The 12,758-nt window shown below is 34.3% G+C and overlaps 1 protein-coding gene across 1 annotated transcript; it reads right to left on the reverse strand.

Annotated features, from left to right (window-relative positions):
* Positions 1-1,866: 1,866 nt before the first annotated feature.
* On the reverse strand, positions 1,867-5,207 carry LOC108472423 (G-type lectin S-receptor-like serine/threonine-protein kinase At4g27290). The gene is made up of 7 exons (XM_017773939.2): positions 3,838-5,207; positions 3,556-3,675; positions 3,332-3,477; positions 2,996-3,206; positions 2,672-2,909; positions 2,433-2,583; positions 1,867-2,350 (listed from the first exon to the last, which is right to left on the reverse strand). Exons 1-7 carry the CDS (start codon positions 5,204-5,206, stop codon positions 2,042-2,044), a joined length of 2,544 nt encoding a protein of 847 aa, XP_017629428.2. The 5' UTR covers position 5,207; the 3' UTR covers positions 1,867-2,041.
* Positions 5,208-12,758: the final 7,551 nt, after the last annotated feature.

A 12,758-nucleotide genomic window follows, 5' to 3' on the forward strand; every position in this document is an offset into this window, starting at 1 on the left:
ATGTTGTCCGATTTCAACTCATTTTGGTTACCTTAAGTTCATAGTTTGTAACTTAGTTCTTTTAGAACTTGGTAAATATTTTAATGTATTTTAGATGTTGATTGACTGAAAATTCAGCAAAGCAACATGTGCAAGTTAGTTTAGCAATTTTCAATGTTTTAAGTAGTGTTAGGTAAATGTTTAGGTAGCATTTTGACTTGTAATGATCATCTCATGTTTGATATATGCATTGGCAGTTTGCCAATGTTTTAATTAATGAAAAATTATCATCTTTTTCATTCAATATCCTCTTCATTTCCTTTGCTTATTTTCTTTGCTTTTCAATTCTGTTTCTGTTTTGCTTAAAAACTCCAAAACTGATTCTCAAGGTTTCTTCATTCTTTATCCGGATTTATTACATTGTTGTTTAAGTTTCAGACTGAAGTCCATACTTCATCCGGATAAAGTGTCCTAAAACACCAACACAAACCTATTCCATCTAATGTTCGCACCATCACAAAAGTAAAGGCTAGATGATTGCCATGTAGTTACATTTGCTGTTTGGGGGGCTAATGTCTTTTGATTGTTGCTCATTTTCTTTGGCAGTCAAGGATAACCGTATTTTACTTTTATGTTACTTTGATTTGAATGTGAGTGTTGAACATGAGTATATATCAACATGAATATTTTTAGAGAATTCTTGAAGGATCATATCTGAATAACTCTGTTGGACATAGGTTGACAAACATACTTCTCAGAAAAATGAATAGTCACAGCAACATAGCTTTGTTTCTTGAGCATGATAAGCAAAGCTGAAACCCAATGTGAAGGGAAACAAATAGTTTTTTTCTTTTTTGAAATTAAGGGAAAGAAATAATAGTTTTATTAGTTCTATGTTACCTGAATTTGCCCCTCAAAGAAAAATAAGGTGTTCTACAAGTTGCCAATCAGGGGATCCTAGTCCTTACATACCATGAAGGTACCATTGTCCGGTCTTCAAACTCATCCACACATGGTGTTCATAGTCCAGTTGCCCAGCTTCTGGATTCAGGGAATCTTGTTGTGAAAGAAAAATGAATACAATCCTGGAAACTTCTTATGGCAGAGCTTTGATTATCCAGGTGATACATTCCTGCCAGAAATGAAGCTCGGAAGGGACTTAAGAACCGTACTTAACCGATATCTGTCATCCTGAAAAACCCCTAATGACCCATCTCATGGCAATTTCATATTTGAGCTTCAACTTGATGGATTCCCAGAGATCATTACCAAAGAAGGCTCAACCATTCGATACCACCTTGCTCCTTGGAACGGTGTGCAGTTCAGCGGCATAACTTATTTAAAACCGAACAGTATATACACATTTAGATTCGTGTTGAACAAAAGGGAGATATATTACAGCTCCGAACAGTATATACACATTTAGATTCGTGTTGAACAAAAGGGAGATATATTACAGCTCCAAGCTTCTTAATAGCTCAATTCTCAAGGATTGTGTTTACTGATAATGAACTTTGGCACCTTGTTTGGATTGACAGAAAACAAAGTTGGGAAGCTTATGCAGTGGTACAAATGGATAACTGTGACAACTATGTACTTTGTGGTCCATATGGTATCTGCACCTTTACTTACTACCCTGTATGCAGTTGTTTGAAAGGATTTCAGCCAAAATCTCCAAACCCATGGGTTAGAAAACTTTGGTCAAGTGGATGTGTTGGAAACACTCCATTAATCTGTTCTAATGATGGATTTCAAAAGTACTCCAGGGTGAAATTACCGGATTCTCGACGATCCTGGTTTAGTTACAGTTTGAACCTTGAAGAATGCAAGAAGTACATGTGCAAAAACAACTGCTCCTGTAATGCTTATGATTCAGGGGCAAGATAATTGACAAACTCATTTCAATGTATGAATTTGAACCGGTCAATTCATTACACGATTGTATGTGTGTTTAGAACTGATCATATACGTAATTAAGACAACTCTTTCACCTAGAACATGCAAATTACATTATTTTACTTTTGAAAATGTTCAAACATAAATCCACCATAGCAGGAAAGTTCTATCTACCTTGAAACATGGATATGGTAAGTTCATTTCCGGTAAATGCTGTTGCCATTTTGATAGCACTAAAATTGTTGAAGGGTTCCCTTTGTATGAAGAAACCAGGTCGTTTAGGTTGAGGCAAAGTTGCTTCTTCATTTGTGAGTTTGAGAAGAACAGATGACATTGGTGGCCTGTCTTCTGGGCATTCTTGAACACACAATAAACCAACATGGATAAACCGAAGCACTTCAGACCTAACACACGTTTCTTCTAGGACTCTGTCCATCACTTCCAAACCACTGTCTTCATTCCAAAGCAACCAGGCCTACAAAGAAAATGGTACAAGACTGAACATACATCTGCGACCATAATTTAAATCGAAGAGAGATTCCATTGTTATGACTTACGTGGCCTAGAAGATTGTGTTGATGATCGGGATGATTGTACCCTCTATTCTTTTTACCACTTACTATCTCTAGCAAAAGCACACCGAAGCTGAAAACATCGGATTTGGCTGAAAATGTTCCATCATTCGCATACTCAGGAGCCATGTAACCACTGCATTAAAGTGTTTTGTATGAAATGAAGTCTTTTTTCTATATAAATGAGGCCTGAGTTAACTAATAGATCAGTAATGGTAGCTTACAATGTTCCAACAACTCTAGTTGTTTTTGTTTCCTCATCATTACCACCAAAAATTCTTGCTAACCCAAAATCTGAAATTTTTGGGATCAAGTTGCTGTCTAGTAAAATATTGCTTGCTTTGAGATCCCTATGAATAATTTGAAGTTTAGAGTCTTGGTGGAGATAGAGTAGCCCTCTTGCTATTCCTAGAACAATATCAACCCTGTTTTTCCATGATAAAAGTGCTCTACTTTTATGATCTGCACAAATAATGCCTTGTGAATCTCGAAATGATGTCTTGAATATTGATATTATAGTAAAGAATAAATGGATGAAAATATCAAACCAAAGATGAAGTAATCCAAGCTTTTGTTGGGCATAAACTCATAGATTAACATCCTTTCATCTCCTTGAATGCAACAACCAAGCAGTCCAACAAGATTCCTATGCTGAAGTTTGGCTATCAAAACTACTTCATTCCTGAATTGCTCCACACCCTGGCATGAATCTTTTGACAGCCTCTTTACTGCTATTTCCTGTCCTGTTGGGAGATTGCCCTGCATAATGTCGAGCAAGATTGGTATAATAATTGCAGACATGGACATGTTTTCAGTTGCATCATGACAAACGAATGCTGCCACAGTCAACTTGTGGTAACATAACATATACCATATCTGGTTACCTTATAAACAGGACCAAAGCCACCCTCTCCAATTACATTGCCAAAAGAGAAATATTTGGTGGCAATTTCTATGGTAGAGAAGTCGAACAAGGGAACTTCTCTTTCATCTTCCTCACCTTCCATTCTTGTTGAATGAAGCACTACATCTGTAATTCAATGTGTTATCTCTTAAATACCAGAAATCTGTTTGAAGAAAATGAGCAAGCTTGGATGAGTGTCCTTACCTCTTTTCTTTGATTTCTTCCAAATTATGAAGGATATTAGGCCCAAAACAATTGCACTTGAAATGATTGACACGAGGATGATAGCCACTCTGTTCTTTTTCTTTGACTCATTTGTTAATCCTAGAAAAGACGGTGTTAAGAAAATAGTTATTAACCATGCATTTGTTTTGAAAAACAATTATGATGAATATAGACAAGATATTGAATTACTCGATTCCAAATATCTGTCAAACATGAGTACTTCAAGAAAAAATGCATAACACGCATAGCAAGTGTGCATACCTAGACCTGAAGCTGAGAGTCTTACAAAGACATCTTCTCCTCGGTACATGTCTGAAACTTCAGTAATATCAAAGAGGTCACCAAACCACATCAAACAGCTGGTGCGGCCCTCACTTACATTCATATTAGCATAAGCTGTACAAGAGCAGTCCTTCAAGCATTCAGCCTCACATCTGGTAGGGTTCAAGCTCTCATTCAACTGAAATTTCAACAAATCCGGCACTTTAACCCCAACAAGCCTTGTAAAGCCTTCTCCCTTCTGACAGTCCAGTGATGATTCTCTTACACAGTTCTTAGACTCTTGTGATTTTGATATGAACCCTTTTATACACTCACAAGCATCTGCTCTCCTACTGCTGCATATACTGTTAACACCACAGGATCCATAGCTCCCACATTTATCAAATGGAGCTGAGTATAAAACATCCCATTTGCTTCGCTGGTTCAATATAAGACGCTGTACATAACCAGACCGGTTCAACCATAATCGCATGGTAATCGCCTCACTGGCAGCTTCATAAGTATGATATACCTCATTCTCATTAGAGATGACAATTGGTTTGAAGACTAAATTTTGAACTGCAGGAACAGCTCCAAACCCAATTCCATTCCATGGTCCTGTACGGTATATTTTCACCGATCCTCTATCAATGAATAACTGAGGCAACCCATTTTTGTCAAGCCTGTAAGTGAAGTTTCCGGGAGATGGATCGTCGGCGCTTTTCCATGATGTTAAATATCTTTCCTCACCTGTCTTTAAGTTCCATCCAATTTTCATGCCTGGCAAGAGTGTGTCTGATGGGTGATCAAAGCTTTGCCACAAATAGCTTTCTGGCATGCTTTTGTTGTCCTTGAGAACAAGGTTTCCAGTATCCAACAGCCGTGCCACAGGATTTTGTGCTGTCCCAGACACATTGGATGACCAGATAACACTATTTGTCTGGTTGAAAAGGAAAAGATTTCCAGTGTCACGTAAAGTTAAAACCCCTTTCCGTTCAGCAATGGGGTTGTTCCTGTTTGCAACCCAAACAACAGTTCCAGGGCTGTTCTTGTACCATATTCCCAAGTACCTGTTTCTTGATTTTCCTGGTGAGAAGAAGCCTAGTTCAAAGGTTTCTAATGATGAAATCAGTGTCTCACCATCACTAATAGATCCTTCTACACCTAAAACATCTGCTTCCTCTGACAATTCCAAGTGTGAAAAAACTTGTACTACAAAGCAGATCAAAGTGAATACAGGAGCCGTCCCCATATTAAAACTCCAGTGTCCTCCTAAACAGGTTCTCTCTACTTGTCTACATATATTGCCATTGATTGGCGTGTAGAAAAAGGCTACCATTGACTTTAGAAGTTGAAGCATAGACTCCATGTATCATAATAATTAACATAAAATAATCAAATCGAATTTCCCTTTTTCTTCTTCCAACTTTTAACTTTTAATTACCGGGAAACTTATGAACTTTTTAAAATATATTTAAAAACTTATTTTAATATTTAACTTAATTATCAAGTTTGTCTTTAAATTTATTAAAATAAATAAAAATATTTTCTTTATTAATAACTTAATTTAAACAAAATATTTTTAGACAAAAAAAGGAGTGAAATATACGAAAATGAAAACACTTATTATTTTATATGTATATTGAACCACACTAGTTAACAACAAATTTAAATATGGTAAATTTTTTTAAAATAGTTATTTATGTTCAATATTTATACCAACATAAAATCTTAAATATGAAAAAAATAAAAAATAAAAATGGACATTCAACCTCTAATCCAACTAACATGGCCACTAAAATTACCGTAGCTTGAAATTATATGAACATTTGACACATGATATTTGTATCTCTTAGAATGTTAAATATATAAGACTTTTGATTCAAAGCAATAATAAATTATAAAGAAAATGATGGTGTTTGCAAGGAATATTCTATCACACGTAGTTTCCTTCTCCTTCAGGCATTTGGAAAATGACGTTTTGACATTACTAGCTATTTACGCGAAATACTTTGTATCAAATATATTTTTTCAAACCTTGATTATCAATGTATTTTTTTTAAGATTAGTATTTGTACGTATATTTTTTAAAAAAAAATTATAAGATATAGTAATTTACACATGAAATCATATAAATTTCCATTCCATTGGTCAACCTATGTGTATATATATATTTCCTATCAATGGTTCACTATAGTCAAGCAACGGAAATGTAATTTTCAAGTTTGTCATTCTCACCTGACAATTCAAACATGAAATGCAATAAAAGTCAGAGGAAGTAGACAATTGCTAAGTTTATGGCCATTCAAAACAATTTTCCATTTTTTTAATCATTCAAGTCTTTAAAGCTTTAAAAAGGGTCACAAATGGATAGCACACCTGCAATATTAAACACCGTATTTAGAGAAGTGCAAGAGAGGAAGTAGTATCCAAGGGCCCCTTCAACATGAAGTTCGCTTTTTAAACTAAGTTTAAGGTTTTATGATAAGCTATAAAAGAAACATATTTTAATCATATTTTTAATGCGTTTTTGGATGATTAATTATGCAAATTAGTGAATTTGATGCTCCTAATCCTTTAAATTTATGTTTCTATACTTAGGAGAGCATTTGGGAATGTAAGGAGTGAAAAACGAACTGAAATTGGAAAAAAAGAGATGTTTTCAGGATCCACACGGCCTGGGCATTCCCATACGGGCTGGCCAGACGCCTATGTGCCAACCCGTGTCGATTTCGCAACTTGCTTCCCAAATACGCGGAAAAACAAATTTTTAGGCTTTCTGAACATTCTAAAGTCTATAAATACCAATTAGAAGAAGACCTAAGGGGGCAATCAAAGAAGATCGAAGAAAACACTCGAAGAACGCCATTGGAATCAATTAGGAAGTGGATCTCCCTCAAGATCGAAGATCTCCGTTTAATTTCTTTTGAAGTTTTATTGAGTTTCTTTATGTCTTGTGGTTATCCTAACTTTGAGATGTTTCTATTCAGGATTATGAACTAAATTCCCTAGATACCTAGGGACGATGAACCTTATGATGAATCTTATTATTTGATTTTTGTTGTACATAATAAATACTTGATTCTTGTTCTCACTTATTTATGCTTATTTCTTGTTTTAATATTTCCGTGATATTAATTCATGTTTAATGTGCTTATTTCAGTGGAGCAAAAGTCTCTGTTTAAGAGTAGATCTAGCAAAATTGAGTGGAGTTACATGCAATCCTAGAAATAAGACGACATAAATCTACCAGATTATAGTAAAATCTAATAGGGAATCCATAGATCAAGTTAATTCGACAATAGCGGTTTTAATTAGAAAGAGATTTTAATTAATCAACCTAGAGTCAGTTGTTCTTACTCTCGAAAGAGATATTAACATAATTTAGGGATTTCTACGAATCAAGACGCAAGTGAATAAATCGTTTAATTCAGATTCATAATAATAGATGAAGTCTAGGAGGATTCTTTTCTAGGTATTGTCTATCTCTTTGGTTATCCTCAATTATTTTCCTATTTCATTCTCTATTATGTTCTTAGTTAGATTAGTTTACTAATTTTAGATTAAAAACAATCACTCCAATTTGTTGGCTAAATAATAGAAAAACGATAATTACTAGTACTTTTAGTTCTCGTGGATATGATATTCCCTACTTACCATAGCTATACTATTGTTCGATAGGTGTGCTTGCCTTAGTCCTCGTGGGCTGGTTTCATCATGTAATGTATTAACACTATTTTGTATTTGATCATTCTAAACGGTATCACGGGGAAGGATTTTATCCCAGAGAGAGGTTTGCGCCAAGGAGACCCTTTAATCCCTTTTCTGTTTCTTATTTGCAGTGAGGGGCTTTCAACTTTTATGAGGCTTGCATGTGAGGAAGGGAATCTAAGAGGGGTTAGGTTGAGTAGAAGGAGGCTTCGGATTTCTCATCTTCTTTTTGCTGATAATTTTATTTTTTTCGGGGTGGCGATTAATAAGGGTACTGATACCTTTGGAAATATTTTGAAAAAAGTACGAAATCTGTTCAAGTCAATGTGTTAACTATGGAAAGTCGACAGTGTTTTTTAGAGGTCAAATACTTTAGTAAATGTTTGAATTGCCATTTCTAACAGGATGGGGGTCCAACGGTCAAATAATTCTGAAACATATTTGGGTTTGCCAAATATGGTAGGTAGAGGGAGACATTTGGCTTTTCAACATTTAAATGACAGTATCAAAATGAAGATTGACAATTGGAGTACTCGTTTTCTATCGCAAGAGGGAAAAGAAGTTTTCATAAAAGCTATGCTACAGGCGATATTGACTTATATGATTGCATGCTTCCTATTGCCAAAATCTATTTATAAGGAGATGGAGAAAATATTGGTAAACTTCTGGTGGGAAAAAGGTCATGGGAGGCTTGGTATTTACTGGTGTGAATGGAAGAAACTTTACAAGTTGAAAGAGAGTAGTTGTCTCGGTTATCGTTGTTTAGCAAAATTCAATTTGGCCCTACTTGCGAAGCAAGGTTGGAGATTACTTGTTAATCCTAATTATATTTTAGCCCGAACTTTGAAAGCTAAATACCATCCAAATTTTGATTTCTTAAATTCAGAATTAGGAAATATACCTTCATATACTTGGAAAAGTATATGGGCTATGAAAGGTCTTCTGTTGTCTGGACTTTGTTAGAAGGTGGGGATTGACAGAGGCATCAAAATTGAGGATGATGTTTGGGTTCCGGAAGCTAAGGGTATCAAGATAAAACAAACTGTTAGTAGGCCAGATATTATGTGTAACACCCCTAACCCGTATCCGTCGCCGGAGGGGGTAAGGAATATTACCAAATAAGTACGAAAATTCATTTGACAATACTCAGGTAATTTCCGATAGCATACATTCGAATTCGAATTTTGTTTATACACTATGCAAAGCAATCTTCTCAATTTAAATAGTACCTTAATTCATTCCTAAGTTTAATTCACATCAAAATATTTAAAACATTAATCGATTATCATCCACACATACACATTAATTATGTGGAGCGCATATAATAACTTAACAAGCCATTTTCGCATGGCTATACATATATACATCACCAAAAAGATACGTAATTAACATCAAAAGTCAATCCTATACATGCCATTATCAAGGTTCATTTACAAGAGTACCGAAAGGTTTAGATAGTGTGGACGACTTGACTTTGGATCTCCGAGTCCGATAGTTCACGAACAAAATCTATAAAACAGGAATGAAGGCAAAAGAGTAAGCATTTCGATGCTTAGTAAGTCTTAAGTAATAAAATCATTTATAACTAAAGCATAGCATTCATAAGGCTCATCATCTTTCTGACTAAATGTAGTCATGATTAAATATACCCCTATCGTTCATACATGTCATCTTAAATTTTTCCTTAAACACGAATTCGTATCATGTAGATAATCTTTTTTTACCCAACTAACCTCATAATTATGCCGAATACATCTAATTCGATTACAAGGCTAAATAAATGCAAATACGCAAAAATCACATACTTATGTTACTTCACACTTCAACCCATATACTTACATGCTCATAGTCAATCTTAACTTAATTTCAATGTATATACGATGCATACTGATCATCTTAGGGTTGTAAGCCCATCAATAGAAGTTATTACGACAAGATCGCACATTTCCAACCCAATTGCCTTCGGGATTTAGCCCGGATGTAACAACCAGCACAAATGCCTTCGGGACTTAACCCGGAAATAGCGACCAGCACGAATGCCTTTGGGGCTTAACCCGGAAATAACAACCAGCACGAATGCCTTCGGGACTTAACCCGGAAATAACAACCAGCACGAATGCCTTTGGGACTTAACCCGGAAATAGCAACCAACACGAATGCCTTTGGGACTTAACCCGGATATAATCCTCAATTGTCATGCACAAAATATATTTATATTATAAATCATCAACAATTCATTTACATTATTAGATCACAAATAGAGGTGATCATGGGCCGGGCCGGGCCGGTTTGGCCGGCCCAAATAAAATTTTAGGTTCAGATACTAGGCAGCCGGCCCTACCAAATATGGGCCTAAAATTTTGCCCAAGCCCGCCCGAAATAAAATTACTAGGTTCGAGGCTGCCCGGCCAGCCCATATTAATTTTTTTTTCTTATTTCATTAAATAAAAAATTAAAAATATAATAAATCAAATATATTTAAAAACATAAAAATAAATATTAAAACAAATAAAAATAATACTAAAATAATTCTTAAAACAATACACAAATTAACAATATAATAAAAATAGTTATATTAAAATTTAAAATAATTAAAAATAAAATAAAAATATATATTAATATATAATTGGTAGGGAAATGGGCGGCCCGGCCAAAAAACTCTTACTGAGGCTGCCCGCTTTTTAAACAGGCCTCGTTTTTTGCCCAAGCCCATTTTTCGGCCTATATTTTTACCCAAACCCTCCCATTTTTAGGGCGGGCCTTGGTAGGGCAGCCGCCCAAACCATGATCAGCTCTAATCACAAACACAACATGATTATCCATCATTCATTTTTGGCTCAACAGCTCATACAAATGACACGATTCCGTTTCGCTACTCTACATGAGTTTCTATAACCATTCGATTACAAGCCGATGCACTACCCATTTATTTCAATATGTAAATCAAGAGAAACCATCAGGTCACAATTTATTTATTGTGCTATATATATAAATATATAACATTGTTTAATCAAATCATAAGTTAAGTTCCATTACTCAAAGACTTACCTCGGATTTATTTGAACAACTGCGGATAGGCTACTCGATTGCTTTCTCTTTTCCCTTATTCGAAATTGCCCCCTATGCTCTTGAGCTTTAATTCAACAAATTTTAAACTAAACATTAATCGACTATTCAAATATTATTTTCAGAATATAATACATATATATTCGACTTTCACACATACAAATTATAGTAAGCTTATAAGAAAACATTAAGCAACTCCTTAACAAATTTTTATCAATGATTACCTCATAATCACAAATTCACAATAAGCTGTCTTCTTGAGCAACAATCACTAAATTATTTATAACTGGAGCTACAAAACTCCAAATAAATTTCTGTAAAATTTCCATGAAAATAGACTCATATATCTTTTATCCATAAAATTTTCAGAATTTTTAGTTTGGCCAATCAATACCATATTTTTCTTAAAGTTTCCCTTGTTTCACTGTTTGACTAATCTGACCACTCTTCACTACGAAATAAATTTCTCATTGTACAGAATTCAAAACATGTCCTTGTTTATTTAATTTGAAACTAGACTCATTAAGGAGTCTAAGAATATAAATTTCATCATTTGACTATTTTTATACGTTTTATAGTGATTTTATAAAAACAGAATAGGGGATCTAGAAGTCATTTTGACTCTGTCCCACATTACTTCAATTATCTCATTATCGGCAATTCTTTTGCTTTTATAGTTTCTTTTATAAGAAACTAGACTCATCAAGCTTTAATTAAATAATTTATTCAGCTTCTAACTCAACTCCCACAATTTATAGTGATTTTTTCAAAATCACTTTACTGTTGCTGTCCTAAAAAGATTATTGCCAATTCACTCTTTCCCACATTCTTTGTATACATATTATTTAATTATTTATCACCCTAGATATTATTAGCTAAATAGATCAATTGTACATATATACCGCCAAGACCGTACCTAATAATTTTACTTATACATAACATTACTCAAATTCTTCGAAATCATACTAACAAAAATATCATGTACTATGCCGAACCTTTAGGAAATCAAGCACCTAATTTATCCATTTCAAAACACCTAATCGACATTTGTTCGAGACATTAAGCAAAGTCTAGGTTCGGCTATTACACATATGAGTATTAGAAATTATAGTTTTTAATAAGATCAACTTCTTTCATCAACAATTTCTTCATCAAAACTTAAAGATAAAAATCAAATTCCTTCATTATCTACCATAACCGAATGTTCAATTCAACCATCCAAATTCAACGTTTTGGCATGGGCTAAGTAAGTAGCATGATGAGTAACCTAAAACAAACTAGAATTTCAAAAATCTAACTTGATTTACTAACCTTCCTTAGGTTTCAAATGGCTGAATGTTTGCTCCCCTTTTCTCCCTTTTGGTTGGCTAAGAAGAACAAAGTTAAGACTTTGTTTTCTTCCCATTCTTTCTATTATTATTTTCATTTTATTCATCTATACTATAAAATATTAAGCCATTAACTAATAATTAATACATATTTTTATCTATCACTTCATCATGGCCGGCCACTACTTGTCAAAAATGGATATTTGACATGCAAACCCATCCTTTTTCTAACATGCATTATTACACCACTTTGAGATTAACCTATCATCTTTCACATTTATTTCACATGAGTCCTATTTAATCTATTTCACATACAAATGATAAAATTAAAACATGAAACTTTCACACGTGCATGTACACATACAGTAAGCATAGATTATAACGGTTAATTATTTTTATGACTCGATTTTGTGGTCCCGAAACCACTTTCCGACTAGGGTCAAATTAGGGCTGTCACATTATGAGGGTTGCGGATCTAATTGATAGTGATACTAGATCATAGAGAGTTGGACTGGTTCTTAGTACCTTTACTAATAGTGATGCACAGAAGATCTTGCGAATACCTTTGGCCAAATTTCCTCACGATGATTTTATGGTGTGGAGGGGTGAGTTGATGGGTGAGTTCACGGTGCGCAGCGACTATAAGTTACTTTTACAAGGTAATTTCAATAACCCAAATAATTACAACCCAATTGACAATACAAAATGTTACAAGAAACTTTGGAACCTAGATCTTCCTTTTAAAATAAAAATTACAGTTTGGAAAACTGCTTTCAGTTATTTTCCTACTTTAGTGAATCTTCGAACAAAAAGATT

The sequence above is a fragment of the Gossypium arboreum genome, chromosome 11 (genome assembly GCF_025698485.1).
Source record: "Gossypium arboreum isolate Shixiya-1 chromosome 11, ASM2569848v2, whole genome shotgun sequence".
Lineage (NCBI taxonomy): Eukaryota > Viridiplantae > Streptophyta > Magnoliopsida > Malvales > Malvaceae > Gossypium > Gossypium arboreum.